The sequence below is a fragment of the Poromitra crassiceps genome (genome assembly GCF_964638095.1).
Source record: "Poromitra crassiceps genome assembly, chromosome: 15".
Taxonomy (NCBI): Eukaryota; Metazoa; Chordata; class Actinopteri; order Beryciformes; family Melamphaidae; genus Poromitra; species Poromitra crassiceps.
Window position 1 is genome coordinate 28,206,388 of NC_139634.1, and position 20,891 is coordinate 28,227,278.

Consider the following 20,891-nt stretch of genomic DNA (forward strand, 5'->3'; position numbering starts at 1 on the left):
TATCTTTAGTGTCATGTATCTATCTTTAGTGTGATGTATCTATCTTTAGTGTCATGTATCTATCTTTAGTGTCATGTATCTATCTTTAGTGTGATAGACACTGTTGGTCAGATTTTGCTGAAACTTGGTACACACTGTGTTCTGGTCACTACACTGATTAGCCCTGGGACCTGGGTCCTGAGAATTGCAGGTCAAAACAAGGTGGCATGTGTGCTACTGATTTGGGGGACTACATCATTCATGCAGGTGACATGTTTACTGTCACCTTGTTACTTGTTGTTTTTATGCCTCCGCACTGGCGACAGCCATGGTCAGAGGCAATATTATGTATTTGGGTTGTCCGTCTGTCCCTCCCTCCGTCCGTCCGTCCGTCCGTCCGTCCGTCCGTCTCAATTCTCCTTAACGCGATATTTCAGGAACACCTTGAGGGAATTTCTCTGAATTTGGCACACACGTTCACTTGGACTTGGATGAGCTGATTACAATTTGGTGGTCAAAGGTCAAGGTCTGTGACCTCACAAAATCCATTTTTGGCCATAACTCAAGAATACATGCTAATTATTACAACATTTCACACAAATGTCTAATAGGATAAATTATGAAGTGATGATCATTTTGAGTATGGACAGGCATGGATGTGAACTGCAATTGACTTATGGCGGAGGCAATTTTTTTTGTCTAGTTAGTTAGTTTTTTACTACTTTCTGGCTGCCTGATCACGAAAGCATTGAACATTCTGATTCCACTATATATTTATACAATTTTGTTTATGAGGTTCCAAGAGCTGAAATTATGTAATTCCTTTAATTGTCAGAAAGCAGCAAAAGCACTTGAAATTGAAATGCATGTGATGCAGTGCAGTACATGCAGAGAGATACTTTCAAGTAAGGATTTATTATAGGGTCCAGTAAGGGCAGCCAATAGTGCAGTGAGCTGACAGAGGCTTTGAAATTAAATGAAATATATGGCTTGATTTCAAATACTCGTCATGGTTTATCTCTAAAGTGCCAAAAGATCAAGACACTTATTGAGCGGACAACTTTTGGTATATAACTTTTGGAAGACATTCTATAATTTGACACTTTTTTCCTCTCTGAGAGTTATTTTGAGACCGTGCGTGCGTGCGTGTGTGTGTGTGTGTGTGTGTGGGGGGGGGGGGGGGGTGTACTGTATGTATGTGTGTGTCAATATGTCTAAAGCCTTAACAGCCACCTAAACATGGTACGGCATCTATGTTCCTGTCCCGTCTGATCCCTTAAGACACAGGCCGCTCTTTGAAGTCTCCACTTGAAAGGCCTGATCTGAATACTGCAGATTCCACAGCAACTCTGTACACACTGATTACACGCTGCTTAACGAGCCAGTGTAGATGCACACACATTCACACTGATTACACACTGCTTAACGAGCCAGTGTAGACGCACACACATTCACACATACAAACTTTCTAGGCCACGCGCACATGACTTATGCAAAAGTCAGTGTGTCACAGCACACTCGGTAAAAGTCAGTCATAGCTGGAGTTGATTTTGCAGCAGAACAAACTTTTCAGTCATCCGCCCCTATTTTTATCATGTCACATTTGAGTGGAAATAAGCACAGTGTGAATCTGATTGTTGTTGCCAATCGGTTTACGTTTCCTTTTTTGCCATTTTCTCCACAGTGCCTGCAGAGATCTTAAACAGCAGTTTGAGCACCATGGAACGCCACATCCAGAGGCTTGAAAACGACATCCAGAATTTCCCCAAGACAGATGACCCGCAAGATAAGTTTGTGGAAAAGATGTCCATATCCTTTTTAACTATTTTTTTGATTTTATTGTGGCTCCCTGCATGGCCTTGTGCTTAAATTTGCTTCTCACAGAGAACCAACCTGTCACACATGTTAGGACACTCTGCGCCACCACATTGTCCACGGCAGTGGGGGAAGGTGTGTGCTTGTGTTCTGCCTGGCAGGGCCAAGCATTTAAAGTCTCTTGGTGTGATTGGTGGCACCCAGGGGAACGTGGGGAATGGATCTGGCTGCCTTGCTGTGAGATGTTGATCAGATCTCCCTCTTCACTCCTCCCAGAGTCCCTCGAGTGAAGTCATGCCTGTAGCTATTTTTACTGCGCTCCACCACTGCCGCCTGGCCCCTGGGGGCCTCTAATAGGGGCTCTAGCCCCTCACACCAACTTATCACCTATCCCTGATTTCATCTCCTGACCGGCCACAGGCCTCCACACAACCATATGTGGGCTATCACCTCTCATGGCACCTCTCCTGTTTCGATAACAGAGTGTTTTCACTTCAACCAAAGCGCTTCTGCTCTCAAATTAAATTAGCCCTGTCTCTGCACTTTTGTGGATGCCCTTTTTAGGGAGAAGGGTCCTCACTGTCGAGCGTTGCATAGATGCGCCGCACCTACTGTATGGATTTATACTTTGGATCAGTGGTGGAAATAAACTCTGTTGTCAATAGCTTGAGGCGAGGGTGTTTCTCTTTCTGAAAGTCCTTCAGTTAAGCAGTCCCCAGTCTCTCTGTCTTTGTCTCCGGCATTATTAAGGAAAGCAAGAATTAGTCCAGAGTAATTTAACAAGCGAGTAGGTGTTTCCATATGCTAGGCGCTCACACTTAAGACAGCATTTAACCTGATTTTTGCTTCCTTTTGTCTTAAACTGGAGATTTATCAAGGCTGACTTTGCACTTTGGGTGGCATAAGAGTAATAGCCTCCTAACGCATTAACAATCTGCTCCCAGTCAAAGAAGGGCACTTAAATTTGTGTAATTAAAAAAAAAGAGGCAGATACCTCCCTGGAGGCAGCTGGGAGGCAGAGCAGGCAGGCAAGAAAGCCGCGCTGCCCCCCAGTGTCACTATCGATTCCCAGGCTCCTCGGAGAACTGGAGGCTTGAGTGAGAGGAAATGGAGAAGTGGAGATATACTGCAGCATGGCTCTCCCTCACTGTCTGGAGTGTCCTCCCCAGAGTGTGGCAAAGAGAAGCTAGCTGGCCATGACTAGAAACACCCCCACTCCCTCCTCTATCTCTCCCCTGCGCCCCATCTCACCTGATGGGGTTTTGGAGGCTTAGTAGGATTTAATAAGATCTATTTTGGTTGCTGCCTTATTTAAAGAATAGGCTGTAGTGGGAAAGAATTGAAAAGCATATTCATTCTGCATCCGTGTTGTGTCCCCAATTGTCTGTGAGTTTTCAACTTTACTGTGTGGGCAAAATAGCCATTGTCATTTTACTTTGACTCATTTTGCCACTCTACTGTAAGCCATATCACTGCGCTAGAAAAGATTCAAATGATGAAAAAACAATGTATAACATGTAGCTGTGACCACTATGCGGATGGTAGGGGCGGCCCACCCTGCTCTGCCACCCTGCATTTCGAAATTTGCCTTTTAGCCACTTGTCATGAACACACACACACACACACACACACACACACACACACACACACACACGCGCGCACGCACACACACACTTGACCTCCATGCCAAATTTCAGCCCTCTGCCCCTGCATTTATACCCCCCTGCCCTTTAGCCAATTGGCATGAACACACACACACACGCACACACACACACACACACACACACACACACACACACACACACACACACACACACACACACACACACACACACTTGACCTCCATGTCAAATTTCAACCTTCTAGGGCAAAAACTGTGCCTGCTAAAGAGAACTGTGGTGGTGAACTTTTTGGTCAACAGAGTGTCTTATAGAGCTGCTGGTCAACAGAGTGTCTTATAGAGCTGCTGGTCAACAGAGTGTCTTATAGAGCTGCTGGTCAACAGAGTGTCTTATAGAGCTGCTGGTCAACAGAGTGTCTTATAGAGCTGCTGGTCAACAGAGTGTCTTATAGAGCTGCTGGTCAACAGAGTGTCTTATAGAGCTGCTGGTCAACAGAGTGTCTTATAGAGCTGCTGGTCAACAGAGTGCCTTATAGAGCTGCTGGTCAACAGAGTGTCTTATAGAGCTGCTGGTCAACAGAGTGCCTTATAGAGCTGCTGGTCAACAGAGTGTCTTATAGAGCTGCTGGTCAACAGAGTGTCTTATAGAGCTGCTGGTCAACAGAGTGCCTTATAGAGCTGCTGGTCAACAGAGTGTCTTATAGAGCTGCTGGTCAACAGAGTGTCTTATAGAGCTGCTGGTCAACAGAGTGCCTTATAGAGCTGCTGGTCAACAGAGTGTCTTATAGAGCTGCTGGTCAACAGAGTGTCTTATAGAGCTGCTGGTCAACAGAGTGTCTTATAGAGCTGCTGGTCAACAGAGTGTCTTATAGAGCTGCTGGTCAACAGAGTGTCTTATAGAGCTGCTGGTCAACAGAGTGTCTTATAGAGCTGCTGGTCAACAGAGTGCCTAATGCCTGGTTCAGACTACACGAATTCAGCCCGATATTAGACCGATTTGGTCGTGCGCGACAGATTTTCAGCGTCGGGCCCGAATATGACCGTCGGGGACGACGATCGGCCGTCTTCACCTCTTGTAGTGTGACATAATCAAAGACCAGCGTCGGGACCAGTCGGGACGTCTAGGACGCCTCACGACGCCCTGACGAAAAGACTGGCATGTCAGTCTTTTGGACATGGTTTCGCCTAGTGTGACACCCCGGAAGACAGGTATCAGGTCCTGGGGAGACCGCTCCCCGCTTATAGTTTTCATTTGCAGGTTAAACAACATGTCACTTCGCTGACAAGGCCTGAATTTTACAATATGTTTTGAAATAAATGTTTAAAAATCGATTGTGTGTTAAAAGCTTGTGTTACGTTTTCATTGGCGTTAATACACTTATAATTAATTTCAATGTCCGCAATTCAGTTGGTTGATGAAATCGATTTGTGGTGTGGGAGATTCCAGCTGTCAAAAGAAGAGAAAAGACTTGCTCCTGGCCAATCCCGGCGCTTGACTGCTGCGTAGGCGGGCACAGGTGGTTTTTGCGTAACCTATGTGCGATTCGAAATAACGCCTCCCCGCTCGATACAGATTTCGCCCGCTCCGCTCCGCTCAAAAGAATAAAAGAGATAAAAAGGCCAGGGTGTTTTAATTTGCGTTTAAACGCCTGGGCAATGGGCATTGCTCACTACAAATAACATGGGCTCAGAAGAGTCGGCTGCATGCTCGTTTCTCTTCCTTCTCATCTCGCAGCAGCGGGCAAGAAAATAGTGGGCGTGCACATGAAGTAAGCCAAGTTTTATTCAAGGCTGGAGCGGACATCACAGTGCATCACAGTAGAGGCTGTCACTCATCCAAATAACGTTAATTCTACAAGGGATATATATAGCACCTGGATTACATATATGTTTCACATAGGGTTGTGTTTGGATTTCAATATTTTATTTTGTCCAATATTGAAATGTTCTACAATTGCATGTAGTGCTAACATAAACATTATTTCTATCTACCACTTTAGCCTATTTAGGCTGATTTGGTTGCTATTTCTTGTCAATGTATTGCATGCTGGGAGATTTCGTTCACAGGTCCGCCTCCCCGACGACCTGTGAACTCGCTGACGACTGCAGACGACGTGATGACGGTGGCGTACGATGCTCTGTCGGTGTTAAGTGAGAATAAACTTGTAGTGTGGCCAGTCTCCCGACCAAGACATGTCACGAATTGATGGCAGTATGATGGCCTCGTCTGACATGGTGACATCGTGAACGACAAAAAATATCGTGTAGTCTGATCCTGGCATTATAGAGCTGCTGGTCAACAGAGTGTCTTATAGAGCTGCTGGTCAACAGAGTGTCTAATGCCTGGTTCAGACTACACGAATTCAGCCCGATATTAGACCGATTTGGTCGTGCGCGACAGATTTTCAGCATCGGGCCCGAATATGACCGTCGGGGACGACGATCGGCCGTCTTCACCTCTTGTAGTGTGACATAATCAAAGACCAGCGTCGGGACCAGTCGGGACGTCTAGGACGCCTCACGACGCCCTGACGAAAAGACTGGCATGTCAGTCTTTTGGACATGGTTTCGCCTAGTGTGACACCCCGGAAGACAGGTATCAGGTCCTGGGGAGACCGCTCCCCGCTTATAGTTTTCATTTGCAGGTTAACCTCTTCCCCCCTAGCGGGCCCGCCGGCGGGCTGAGCCCTTGTCATCTCTCACAAATGACTCTCTATAGCAGCTTAGGAAGCAGGCAGGGAGACGTACAGCACACCAAAATGTCGGGAAGAAACGTGGCTACAAAACTCTGACAAGCATTTGTATTCAAACGAAAAATAATTCCAACCCCAAGCAACAATATCACCATGTAGCAAAAACAAGAAAACAGTGCATGCCTGCGTTTATGTGGTGATTTGTTTTTGTGAGTGAATCTTTTCTCTCCAAACGAGGCGGCTTTCGAAAGCTCGGAGTCTCCTCTTTCCAAAGAGGTATAGCTCGTCTCTGAGAGATGAAAACTCACTCAGTAGGCTGTCAAAGAACAGCAAAAAAGTGTTTAACGTTTTACAGATAAAACTACAAGTTATGTCTTACCTTTGCCGTTTTCCAATCAAAAGTTGTGTTTGACTTCATAAAAACGCTACTAATTGCTACTCCTAATGCCTCTTCATCATCTTAAAGCGTTGTTTTTTTACAGTCATCGTGTTTACAAAGCCATATGGAGGATTTTACATGGAGTGGTCATCTTCACAGAATAGACGAGCTTTGGGTTCAGTCGACAGCATTTCCTGAAAAAACTGCCTGACGTAAATTATTTCAGTTAACGTCGATTCTATTGGCTCTGACGCTTCCATAGAGGTGTCAATCATCGAAATAGGCCAATGGGGTCCCGAGATATCCCTCTGCGTATCGCCCCAGGCTTTGCAGGCAAATTGAAGAAGCCCTTTTGATGCATTTCACAGAGTAAAAATACAGATATAAGGCTTGAGGGTTATCCAAACCATAACGCATATTAACTGAGTACCTATAGTGATATGTAAATAGGAGAAAAAAAAGGTATTTCAGTCTTCTACCATAGAAAACTCAAATGGCACCATGATGCCCAAAATGTGCCCATATCAGGTTCGCCTGGGCCTACATGTAGTAAATCATCTGTAAAATTGCTCTGGTTCACTTTCTAAGGATTTCCTTTGATACAAGCACTCATAAGATATTAGTCTACTGCTCCATAGAATAATTTGGCTACCAACCCATGATTTTCAGGTGCTTTTCATCCAAAATAGTGTTGTTTTTTTTAGGCGGAGCTTGAATTTTTAATTTTTTGCCATGTTCCAACTGATTTTACTAGGATACAGTACTTTTGTAATTGATTCTGACACTTCTACAGCAATCTCACAGGTGTTGGCTAGCTTTTGAAAAAAATAATTTTCAGAAAATACCCTGTAGTTGTGGAGATATACTCCATTCAGTTCGGGCATGTCATTTTCGGCAGGTGAGCTGAAAAATAGGCTTAGGGATTAACAGGTTAAACAACATGTCACTTCGCTGACAAGGCCTGAATTTTACAATATGTTTTGAAATAAATGTTTAAAAATCGATTGTGTGTTAAAAGCTTGTGTTACGTTTTCATTGGCGTTAATACACTTATAATTAATTTCAATGTCCGCAATTCAGTTGGTTGATGAAATCGATTTGTGGTGTGGGAGATTCCAGCTGTCAAAAGAAGAGAAAAGACTTGCTCCTGGCCAATCCCGGCGCTTGACTGCTGCGTAGGCGGGCACAGGTGGTTTTTGCGTAACCTATGTGCGATTCGAAATAACGCCTCCCCGCTCGATACAGATTTCGCCCGCTCCGCTCCGCTCAAAAGAATAAAAGAGATAAAAAGGCCAGGGTGTTTTAATTTGCGTTTAAACGCCTGGGCAATGGGCATTGCTCACTACAAATAACATGGGCTCAGAAGAGTCGGCTGCATGCTCGTTTCTCTTCCTTCTCATCTCGCAGCAGCGGGCAAGAAAATAGTGGGCGTGCACATGAAGTAAGCCAAGTTTTATTCGAGGCTGGAGCGGACATCACAGTGCATCACAGTAGAGGCTGTCACTCATCCAAATAACGTTAATTCTACAAGGGATATATATAGCACCTGGATTACATATATGTTTCACATAGGGTTGTGTTTGGATTTCAATATTTTATTTTGTCCAATATTGAAATGTTCTACAATTGCATGTAGTGCTAACATAAACATTATTTCTATCTACCACTTTAGCCTATTTACGCTGATTTGGTTGCTATTTCTTGTCAATGTATTGCATGCTGGGAGATTTCGTTCACAGGTCCGCCTCCCCGACGACCTGTGAACTCGCTGACGACTGCAGACGACGTGATGACGGTGGCGTACGATGCTCTGTCGGTGTTAAGTGAGAATAAACTTGTAGTGTGGCCAGTCTCCCGACCAAGACATGTCACGAATTGATGGCAGTATGATGGCCTCGTCTGACATGGTGACATCGTGAACGACAAAAAATATCGTGTAGTCTGATCCTGGCATTATAGAGCTGCTGGTCAACAGAGTGTCTTATAGAGCTGCTGGTCAACAGAGTGTCTTATAGAGCTGCTGGTCAACAGAGTGTCTTATAGAGCTGCTGGTCAACAGAGTGTCTTATAGAGCTGCTGGTCAACAGAGTGCCTTATAGAGCTGCTGGTCAACAGAGTGTCTTATAGAGCTGCTGGTCAACAGAGTGTCTTATAGAGCTGCTGGTCAACAGAGTGCCTTATAGAGCTGCTGGTCAACAGAGTGTCTTATAGAGCTGCTGGTCAACAGAGTGTCTTATAGAGCTGCTGGTCAACAGAGTGCCTTATAGAGCTGCTGGTCAACAGAGTGTCTTATAGAGCTGCTGGTCAACAGAGTGTCTTATAGAGCTGCTGGTCAAAAGAGTGCCTTATAGAGCTGCTGGTCAACAGAGTGCCTTATAGAGCTGCTGGTCAACAGAGTGCCTTATAGAGCTGCTGGTCAACAGAGTGTCTTATAGAGCTGCTGGTCAACAGAGTGCCTTATAGAGCTGCTGGTCAACAGAGTGTCTTATAGAGCTGCTGGTCAACAGAGTGCCTTATAGAGCTGCTGGTCAACAGAGTGTCTTAGGGTGCTTTCTCACTGGGAATGATTGCTTTCGTTCCGTTCCGCACCCGGGAACGATTGGCCGCCCTCCCCTCTTCCCCGCTGGTCAGCTTTCACATTACAACATTTCTTCCGCGCTCGGAAACGGGACAGAGTGCACTTGCGTCATCAACTATGCCTGGACTTTATCCTCGCCCGTGTGTTGTTGTCTATGTGGTTCGGAACGGTTGGCTTTCACACTCGCAAGTGTTCCGTGCCCGGGCACGCCAAAGCGCTTCCCAGACCACCTTTTCAAGTGGATCCTGTCGCGGTTCCCCGTTGCGCGCCCGGGCGCGGAGCGGAGCGGAACGGAACGCACCGTTCACAGTCATCAAACGTTCCGAAACAGGGGTCAATTTGGGGACAAGTGTGCCCAGGAACGGTACCGGGGCGCCAGTGAGAAAGCAGATTAAAATAAAAGTGTGTGCTTATTTTGGTCTATCACTTTGCTTCCTGGAGTGTTTGACCTCCCTTTGGGGAATGAAGTGGTACAATTCACATGTAATCAATGTAATCAAAAATAACAAGGGGTTTTGTAAAACTTTTCTCTTTAACAACCCTACCATCAACTCACATGAATAGAAAAGGAGGATAATAATGGAGATTTTCAAAATGGAAAACGCAGCTTTGTTTTCGGCACACATTCTTTTGCCCCATACAAATACAAAGCACAGGTGAATCCAAGTAGTTTCTCCTTGACGTGTATAGTAGTACTACACATCAGAACACTTGATGTATAGTACTACACATCAGAACACTGGAAAGAATGCAATCAAATTCCCTCAATATTGTTGGAAGGCAGTTGTTTTGTCTGTGGTTCTCAGTTCAATCCATCATTTTCTGTGTGCTAGTTTTCTTTTGTGCTACTTTGCAGCTGTTAAGATATCAGATGTTGGGCTGTTCTTGCAAGCATGGCATTGGAAATGAAAGCAGACACACACAGAGAGATGGAGAGAGGAGACAGACAGTGCTTGATTTGCTTGTGTTTTTAGTGTTTTTAGTGCCAATTTTTGCAATCAGCTTAGGTAGCGCTCTATTCCCTGTCCCAGGTAGAAGAACAGCAGCAGCTACAAGTCCTGCATTTGATGCTTGAGCGACCCTGAAAAAGTTAAGAGTAGTGTTGTCTTGACTGCTGGCCACTGTGATGAATGACTGTGTGTGTGTGTGTGTGTGTGTGTGTGTGTGTGTGTGTGTGTGTGTGTGTGCGAGCGAGCGTGCGTGCATGTGTGTGCATGCATGCGCGTGCCCATGTGTGTGTGTGTGTGTGTGTGTATGTAATTTAAAGTGCATGTGTTAGGTAACTGTGTGCCTCTGTATGAGCTTGTTTCACTGTCAGCTTTTTCCTGAGATTAATTTCAAGAGGCCATGGTCACTGCAAGGTATTTTCAAAGTAATGTGCGCCCCACAGCACCATAGTTTTAATTAAACCTTCAACAATAAATTATGTTTTTTTTCCTCGCTGTCCATGATTAGTGTGACTAATTTGCTTAAAACTTAAAAAATGCAGCTTTTGCCTATTAAAAGCTAGATTGCCCACCCAAACCTAGTTGTGAGAATCTATTTTCTATCTGCAGCATTTATTTTTTCAAGATATTGTCTTGAGAATTCTATGAAATAGTCATATTTGCAGGTCAGGTGCTTATTCGCAGCGGGACGGCCACCAAGGGGCCCAATCCAGGGCCAATCAGGCTGGCCGGTTCCCTGGACCTACCGCGCATAGTGACATCCTCAGTGATGTATGACATCACAATGGGGAGCCATGGCAGTGATGACCTCACAGTGAGAGTGATGATGATGTCACACAGCGATGACATCATCAGCCATAGCATACTGTACATAGCATAGGATACGATGACCTCATCAGTGATGTCACCAGAGAGGTGAGCCACAGGGATGACAAGTGATGTCACAATCGCTGATGCCATCATCAGAGTGATGTCATAGTCATTAAGGACATCATCTTGATGTCAGAGTGTGGCTATATGCGGGTCATGTCCCAGGGGAAAGGTATGAATGAAATTATGTCAGGTCCTACTACTCCAGATTATCAATCCGCTAATGGTGAGGAGGAGAAGAAAGAAAGAAAGAAAGAAAGAAAGAAAGAAAGAAAGAGAAAGAAAGATACATTTTTCTCCTTCCATTACTGTAATGTATGCAAATGAGTGAATGGGGTGTTTGTTCAGCAGTTTAGTGATCTCTATCTATCAGAAGTAATGGGAGCCCACAAAGGCTGTAGAGTTGAGGCACGAGGCTCCAGAGAGCTCTATTTCACCAGAGAGGCTGTGGCTATCAACCCCCCCCCCCTCCCCAGATCTGAGGCTGCTGGGTATGAGGGAGTATAGCTCGGGGGGGAACTCTACATACTGGGATATTAATGGTTGTGAGGTGGTTGGTTGAGATGATAAGAGGCCTGACTGAGGCTTGATGGACGCCGGGCCCTGTTCAATACATCTCCCCCTGCTGTACTCAATGCCTTCACTCGGCCTGCTGATATTCAGTTTAACCTTCTATCTCCCGGGAAAGACCCGAGCACTCAGTGCACGTCGTTCCCTCCCATCCTGACACATTAAGAGACTAAGAGCTATATCTTCTGGCCACAAGGGGCACTTTCACCCTGTAGTTAGCAGCTAACCTGCATGCAAAAATATCTCAAACGAAAAGAAATGCAAATTGCTATTATTTATAGCAGCATACCGTATATATCGACAAAATAGCAGTTTACTATGACCTTCCTTGGCATTTTCCTATAGACATAGAGGCACCTGTACAAACGATAGAGTGGATCTAGTTATAGGTAGGCTACTGTATTATGTTCTTAATGTGGAGGTGGATGCCTCAAGGCCTGTGATTGTACTACAAAGCCCACACACCTCACAGTGCCAGTTTCTTCCACTAACTTAGTCCACCCAGACACACTCAGCCCACACACAGATTGTCCCGGGCCCTGGGGCTAGCCCGTAATACCACCTTTGTGACTGGAGCATCGACAGATGCATTTATACAGGTGGCACCTCGTGTTGTTCTCCGAGACACCGGCTTGATTGAGTTCACACTTCAAAGGAAGAGGTGCACCACTATGTGTTTATAGATGGCCCTTGTCGAACAGTAACACTGTCTGTTTGCTTCAGGCTAGCGTGTGTACAGATGCTATGTTCTCTTGTATTGGCACCAGGTACTTAAGGTCAAATAAATGGCTGTTAGTGAAACAGTTGTGCGATTAATCAGGCTGCCGAGTTTCATCCTCAGAAACATTCACACTTAAGGCTTCACACTGTTGTTCAGACAAGTCAACCATGCACATGTAATACACCTTTATGTGCTTGAATGTTTATAGGTCTAACAGTTCACACATTCACTCTGTATTCATTTGGTACAGGGCCTCGGTTCACTGTGTGTGCACCGTGGACGTGGTGGCTCAATCAGTCATGGAGGAAGTTTCACCAGCAAATTCTTTAACAACTGCCAGCTTTTAAGTGCCCACTCCATTTGTGGTAGCAGTCTGACAGACCATTGTCTATTTATATTGCAGAATAATATGGGAAGTGCCAACAGTAAAATAATTTATATTGAAAAGAAATTAAAAGAGAAACTTGAAATCACATAAAAACTGACTAAATAATCATGTAACATGGCCTCCATAACCAGCGGCTAGGTTACGGAGCAGAGTCGAAAGTGTTCAATTCACTAGCCGAGGCTAATGGATACTGTATGGAGTTGAGAGACGACGTCTCCTTATGCAGATATCTGTTCATAGAGATGAAATGTTGTCTGGACCAAAACACCTACATCAGGTATCAATATTTATGTATCGTGTGGAGAAACGTTTGACTCCAACTCCATTGTCGCGTCTCAAGTTGCTAATCTGACTGTAAACAATGAGCGGTGCATTGAAGAGGAAGTCTTGGATGTCCGCTGGCTACACCGAAAACCCAGAAATATCGGCCGTCGCCCCCAGAGTCTAACCGTGGTCAGATCAATAGACGATGGGCTCCGAGCTTGACTTAAACTTAACTTGACCCTAGAATGCAAATGATGGGTCAAAATTACCCAGCTGCAGGTGCTATCACCTTTATAGGTGCGCGTGCGCGTGCGCGCGCGCGCACACACGCACACACACACACACACACACACACACACACACACACACACACACACAAGCTCTCTCCCTCACTCACTCCCTGTGCCCCACCCCAAAGTGTTTCCTCTACTAATGAAATTCACTGTAAACTGTGTGGCCAATTAAATGCAGCACAGATAAACCCCGGCGCCTTTTAATTAACCCAAAACTTCACAGGAAATGAGAGTAAATAAATGGAGGTACTAAAAAACTCTTTTCCCCGGCTGCTCTCTGACCATATCTCTCACCACAATGTGAGAGTCCAGACTACTACTTGAATCAATTATTATTATTAATAATAGTTAATAGTCAGCTTTCATATGGCATGTCACATGTCACAGGAGACATTTTAATTAACAACATTTTAATAGGTGTCTGTCTGAATAACCAAACATCTGCCAAAATTATAATTGTAATTCTTATGATTATTGGGAGGAAAGAACAAGAAATGTAAATAAAAAGGAGAAGCACTGTGGGTGATTATTACCAGGTATTCGCTTTCATGGAAAACTGGCAGCTAGCACCAGTGTTTGTTCTGATATAAATTTGCGTACGGTATGCTAATTTGCTTGATTGTCTTAATCTTTTTTGGAGGTGAATGTGTGTGTATAACAATTATCATTGTTATAATCAAAATCAGCTTTACTCAATGCTGCCTTATTGCCTCTGATGACAAATATAATAGGCTGACTGTATTTAAATTGAGTTTATAATTTCTTGAACCAGACATGAACTGGCATTGTTGCACGTTGAGTCAATTACATTGACATTCAAATGTAAAAATGCTGTGACATCTGCACTTTGAGCTTAAAATAACAACAACAACAACAACAACAACAACGCAAACTATATGTTGTCATCCTGGGCTCTGCTAATATCCATAAAACACCCTCTCCGTTCCATTGTCAACATCAAAACAATTAACCTTGCTGCTATTAGAAGTTGATTCAGATTGTCGTGGTTGGTGTGCTGAACATGTCATTACACCAGCCCATTGCTTCATTTAATTCTATTAATCTAGAATTAGCAACTACAGTATGTTTGAATCAAATGTTCCAACCAAAATTAAACGTTGGACAAACAGTACAGATAAGATAAAACAGAAGCTTAACTTAACCACTGAAACTTAACTTAACATAAGATGTCCTTAGTTTCTCAAAAGCAATGTCCTTTGGTGTACCACAGTTCAGTTCTTTGGTATGGCAGGCGGCTGGCAGCCGAGTGGGATCCAGCTGGGAGCGTCAGTTCAAGGTGGCTGCCACTGTACATTGGCTTTTTTATGAACCTCAATGACAGTGGTATGCAACCTTGCCCTACCCAGGAGCCACATTGACACAAAAAAAAGAAATCTTTGGAAGAGCCACAATCCAAAAAAAGTCACTTTCGTCCCTTTATCTTTTATTTTTTATTTGTATTTATTTATTTAAGTAGGACTTAAAAGAGCTACCCAGAAAGGGGCCGCATGTGGCTCTAGAGCCTCGGGTTGAGTAACACGGCATTAAAGCATGTGGCTCTAGAGCCTGGGGTTGAGTAACACCGCATTAAAGCATGTGGCTCTAGAGCCTCGGGTTGAGTAACACGGCATTAAAGCATGTGGCTCTAGAGCCTGGGGTTGAGTAACACCGCATTAAAGCATGTGGCTCTAGAGCCTCGGGTTGAGTAACACTGCATTAAAGCAAGGATGAGACATTTTCCACCTCATCACCCAGGGGGGTGGATGAGTAACAACCCCATCCATATGTGAAGCGCTTTGAGTACTTAGAAAAGCGCTGTATAAATCTAATCAATTATTATTAATCTGTGAGCATAATTAACTTTTCAGCATGTGTTTAATATGTAACTGTCATCTCAGCATTGATTGCTACTATATTTAACGAGTTGAAAAATAACTGCACACAGATCAGTCGGAAATCACACATACATTGAACGTGTGCCATTGAATAAGCCACATTTTCTTTTTGGATCTGCCTCAGACAGCTCTGCCAGTCTCGGAACAGAATTTGAGCCACACGAGACGCACATCAGGAATATTTTAAAGTCCGACGAAGACAGACAATCAAGTGAGAGAGTTCACAATATAAACATGTACTGCTTTGGATCTGTCGTCCGTCGTGTTCGCGCCCCGACAGGAGAGCATCTCAATGCCCTCTGGTCATTATACGAGTGAATTCCCTAGAAGTTTCCCAATCAGTATCTTGTTAGACTGTGACACTGGACCTGATGTGGCAGCTCCATTAGCCAGTAGACTAAGCTGGCTGACAGGCTGCCTGGCCTATGGCTCCCAGGGGCTGGAGGGGGCACGGCCACAGAGTAAGGGGGGTAAACCCACAGACGACTCAGGATCTACTCCTTTCCTCCTGGGTGAACTACTGTCGTATTCCACTGATAAAGCCTCCATGCCCTGCCAGTCTTTGGAGGGGGTCCTGTGGGATCCCTGTCCTGTCGCGATCCAGACCTGCTCCCCTGCAATCAAAAATTAATGCTCCCTTATACACACCTACTGTAGTGTATACAGGCTGGAGGTTAATACACACACCTACTGTAGTGTATACAGACTGGAGGTTAATACACACACCTACTGTAGTGTATACAGACTGGAGGTTAATACACACACCTACTGTAGTGTATACAGGCTGGAGGTTAATACACACACCTACTGTAGTGTATACAGGCTGGAGGTTAATACACACACCTACTGTAGTGTATACAGGCTGGAGGTTAATACACACACCTACTGTAGTGTATACAGACTGGAGGTTAATACACACACCTACTGTAGTGTATACAGGCTGGAGGTTAATACACACATCTACTGTAGTGTATACAGGCTGGAGGTTAATACACACACCTACTGCAGTGTATACAGGCTGGAGGTTAATACACACATCTACTGTAGTGTATACAGGCTGGAGGTTAATACACACACCTACTGTAGTGTATACAGACTGGAGGTTAATACACACCTACTGTAGTGTATACAGGCTGGAGGTTAATACACACATCTACTGTAGTGTATACAGGCTGGAGGTTAATACACACACCTACTGTAGTGTATACAGGCTGGAGGTTAATACACACACCTACTGTAGTGTATACAGGCTGGAGGTTAATACACACACCTACTGTAGTGTATACAGGCTGGAGGTTAATACACACACCTACTGTAGTGTATACAGGCTGGAGGTTAATACACACACCTACTGTAGTGTATACAGGCTGGAGGTTAATACACACCTACTGTAGTGTATACAGACTGGAGGTTAATACACACACCTACTGTAGTGTATACAGGCTGGAGGTTAATACACACATCTACTGTAGTGTATACAGGCTGGAGGTTAATACACACACCTACTGTAGTGTATACAGACTGGAGGTTAATACACACCTACTGTAGTGTATACAGGCTGGAGGTTAATACACACATCTACTGTAGTGTATACAGGCTGGAGGTTAATATTGATTGATTGATTGAGTTCTTTATTGATAATGAATACACAGTATATACAATATACATATATACATACACAGGCCCACCATTATCAAAAGGATAAAAACGCAATAAAGCTGACAGCTTATTTCCATTGCGGTCCTCATGATGACTGTTATAGAATGTGTACTGTTGTGTGTATGTCTGGATGTGAGTAAGTGTGTGATAGTGTGAGTGCCACAAGCACTTGTCAGAGTCTGACACTACACATCTACTGTAGTGTATACAGACTGGAGGTTAATACACACATCTACTGTAGTGTATACAGGCTGGAGGTTAATACACACATCTACTGTAGTGTATACAGGCTGGAGGTTAATACACACCTACTGTAGTGTATACAGGCTGGAGGTTAATACACACACCTACTGTAGTGTATACAGGCTGGAGGTTAATACACACACCTACTGTAGTGTATACAGACTGGAGGTTAATACACACCTACTGTAGTGTATACAGGCTGGAGGTTAATACACACATCTACTGTAGTGTATACAGGCTGGAGGTTAATACACACACCTACTGTAGTGTATACAGGCTGGAGGTTAATACACACCTACTGTAGTGTATACAGGCTGGAGGTTAATACACACATCTACTGTAGTGTATACAGGCTGGAGGTTAATACACACACCTACTGTAGTGTATACAGGCTGGAGGTTAATACACACACCTACTGTAGTGTATACAGGCTGGAGGTTAATACACACACCTACTGTAGTGTATACAGGCTGGAGGTTAATACACACACCTACTGTAGTGTATACAGGCTGGAGGTTAATACACACATCTACTGTAGTGTATACAGACTGGAGGTTAATACACACCTACTGTAGTGTATACAGGCTGGAGGTTAATACACACACCTGCTGTAGTGTATACAGACTGGAGGTTAATACACACACCTACTGTAGTGTATACAGACTGGAGGTTAATACACACACCTACTGTAGTGTATACAGACTGGAGGTTAATACACACACCTACTGTAGTGTATACAGGCTGGAGGTTAATACACACACCTACTGTAGTGTATACAGACTGGAGGTTAATACACACACCTACTGTAGTGTATACAGACTGGAGGTTAATACACACACCTACTGTAGTGTATACAGGCTGGAGGTTAATACACACACCTACTGCAGTGTATACAGACTGGAGGTTAATACACACACCTACTGTAGTGTATACAGGCTGGAGGTTAATACACACACCTACTGTAGTGTATACAGGCTGGAGGTTAATACACACACCTACTGTAGTGTATACAGGCTGGAGGTTAATACACACACCTACTGTAGTGTATACAGGCTGGAGGTTAATACACACACCTACTGCAGTGTATACAGGCTGGAGGTTAATACACACCTACTGCAGTGTATACAGACTGGAGGTTAATACACACCTACTGTAGTGTATACAGGCTGGAGGTTAATACACACACCTACTGTAGTGTATACAGGCTGGAGGTTAATACACACACCTACTGTAGTGTATACAGACTGGAGGTTAATACACACACCTACTGTAGTGTATACAGGCTGGAGGTTAATACACACACCTACTGCAGTGTATACAGGCTGGAGGTTAATACACACACCTACTGTAGTGTATACAGGCTGGAGGTTAATACACACACCTACTGTAGTGTATACAGGCTGGAGGTTAATACACACACCTACTGTAGTGTATACAGGCTGGAGGTTAATACACACACCTACTGTAGTGTATACAGGCTGGAGGTTAATACACACACCTACTGTAGTGTATACAGACTGGAGGTTAATACACACACCTACTGTAGTGTATACAGACTGGAGGTTAATACACACACCTGCTGTAGTGTATACAGACTGGAAGTTAATACACACACCTACTGTAGTGTATACAGGCTGGAGGTTAATACACACCTACTGTGTACATACATACTGTGTTAATACACACCAACTTCAGTTACATGTTCATAGCATTACTGCTGCGAGGAGCCGATGGCTGTACCCGGTCAGCATTTAACGTTAGTTACAAAAGCACGTCAACAGTGTTTTCTCACTGCCAGTAGTAGCTGGGTTGACCGATACAGCTAGTCAGACTGGTCACACAGTCCTCGCTGCTTGTTAAATATTTCCAAATAGGCGTTATTCTGATAAACTGGTCACATATTTGGAATGTTACGTTCTCATCCGAAGAAATATTAAAACTTTAAAACAGTTTTGTTTTTTGGCTTGAAAACAGCTTTTTGGCAAGTCTAAAAAGGATTACGGTAGACTTCTGGGTCTAAAACGGAAAGACGATTACAAAATGACGTTATGCGGAAGCGTCCTTATACGGGCAAATAATAGAGAGCCGCAGGGATGACGTATTTTTGTAGTCAGAACGCGGAAGTCCCGGACTTCCTGGTTCTTCACTGTTTCTGTCTATGGGATTTTTGAATGGGTTTTTGCCGCGATGCTTCAAATACGGTCTCTGGGCAACGCAAGATTAATCAAACGCGAACCAAAGTTCAGTCGGATAATCTTCACACATGAGGACCACTTTCATGAGTTTTGTAGCGTAAATGCGAGCCCTATAAGTAAAAAGCTTGAGCTAAGCTAATCCAGAACTACACACTGTCGCATAGGCTCCCACGTCACGTCAGCACTCAACCTGGACTGTTGTTGATGTGTGCACTGATTACCCCGGGCTGAACGGGGCTGAACCAGGTGAGGGAAAGATAATTTCCGTGTTCGTCCTTTGAATTGGTGACGTTATTGACGTATACATCCCTATCGACTCAACACAGTGTAGTCTCATTTAGCCGTTTGCTAGCTAGCCGCCCTTTTAACGGCACGTAAAAGCTTCAAAACTCATAAAAGTGGTCCTCGTGTGTGAAGATGATATTACTAAACACTGGTTCGCGTTTGATTAAGCCAGTGTTGCCCAGAGAGATTATTAGAAGCATCGCGCCAAAAACCTATTCAAAACTCCCATAGGCGAAAACAGTGAAGAACCAGGACTGTTAGCATCGATGATTTCCGGACTCGTTCCTGCGGCTCTCTATAAGGTGAATACAATATACTGCAGTGTATACTGTACATCTAGCATAAAGTTGTCTGCTTTATCTTTGTATCTGCGTCTCTCAGCAGGCCTTGCTCGGCCTGTGTCGTCCCAGGTCTTTGTATCTGCGTCTCTCAGCAGGCCTTGCTCGGCCTGTGTCGTCCCAGGTCCCCTCTGATCATTCCTGCTATAGGCAGAACTCGGGGCTCGGGACCCGGCGGCGGCGGCGGCACCAATCTGCACCTCATTACTTCCCCAAAAGGCCCGGGCTTAGTGCAGGGTAATAGACAGAGGGCCCAGCCGCCCTCATTTGTCATGGGCTCCTGGCTTTGATGCAAAGCCCCCTCTGAGCACTTGTTGCTGGGCTCTAATCCTGCAGGAGACACCAGCCACGGTCCTCTGCTTAGCCATCCCCACTCTCCACCGTCATGCCTCATGATTTCACTTTCATTTGATGTTTTAATGAAATCCCGGAGACTCCGTTGAATGGCAGGCCCCATTGTTGGCAAATTATTCTATCAAATGCGAGCGGAGGGGGAAACGTGACCGGCGTTATTTGTCTGCTAGATATGAGCCGCCGCCGTGGGTTTTACGGTGTGTCTCAGCATCCACAATCCCACAATAGATGATGGCTAGAGTGAGTTTAGTTTAATAGCACACCCTGAATCACTGGAAAACGCACGTCTCGTAAACGGCACGTTGAATGCGGCATCGATGTTTACGATAATCACCTGCGGTATCCATACATACAGTTCACACAATGACTCACAATAAACAATAGCAGCACTACGGCGCGATTCGGCAGCCGTTATTTGTAAAATGAGTTGGATGAGATGTACTTAATGCTGGTCGATGATGTGCAGAGGAGACGTTTATACAACAGCTGACATTTATTTCTCTGCAGACCGCAGTATATTAAGTAGTGGCACCAGTTATTGTGCTTTATTGCAAATAAGTGCTATGGGGCAAGCGCCCAAAGCACTAGGGAGATCTCCTTGATGAAAAGGCCGGCGTATCATTAGCTGAAGTTGCCGTGTGTGCCAGATGTAAGCCCCTCTAAAATGTAAATCAAATTAATGCCCAAAACACATCCTCCCCGTTCCCCACGGTGATGTGATTCTGTTCTTGCTGACGCTGTCGAGGGAATAGGGGCTTGTTCTGTTGTTTGCTCGTGGGCTCTCTGTTGCTTCCCTCTTGGTGG

General features: G+C 44.5%; 1 protein-coding gene across 1 annotated transcript in view; it reads left to right on the top strand.

Annotated features, from left to right (window-relative positions):
• The window catches only part of diaph2 (diaphanous-related formin 2), a 568,359-nt gene that overhangs the window by 412,419 nt on the left and 135,049 nt on the right, over positions 1-20,891 (top strand). The window contains exon 30 of the mRNA XM_083651834.1: positions 1,664-1,788. Within this exon, the coding sequence (XP_083507960.1) occupies positions 1,664-1,788 (125 nt within the window). The remainder of the gene's footprint in view (positions 1-1,663; positions 1,789-20,891) is intronic.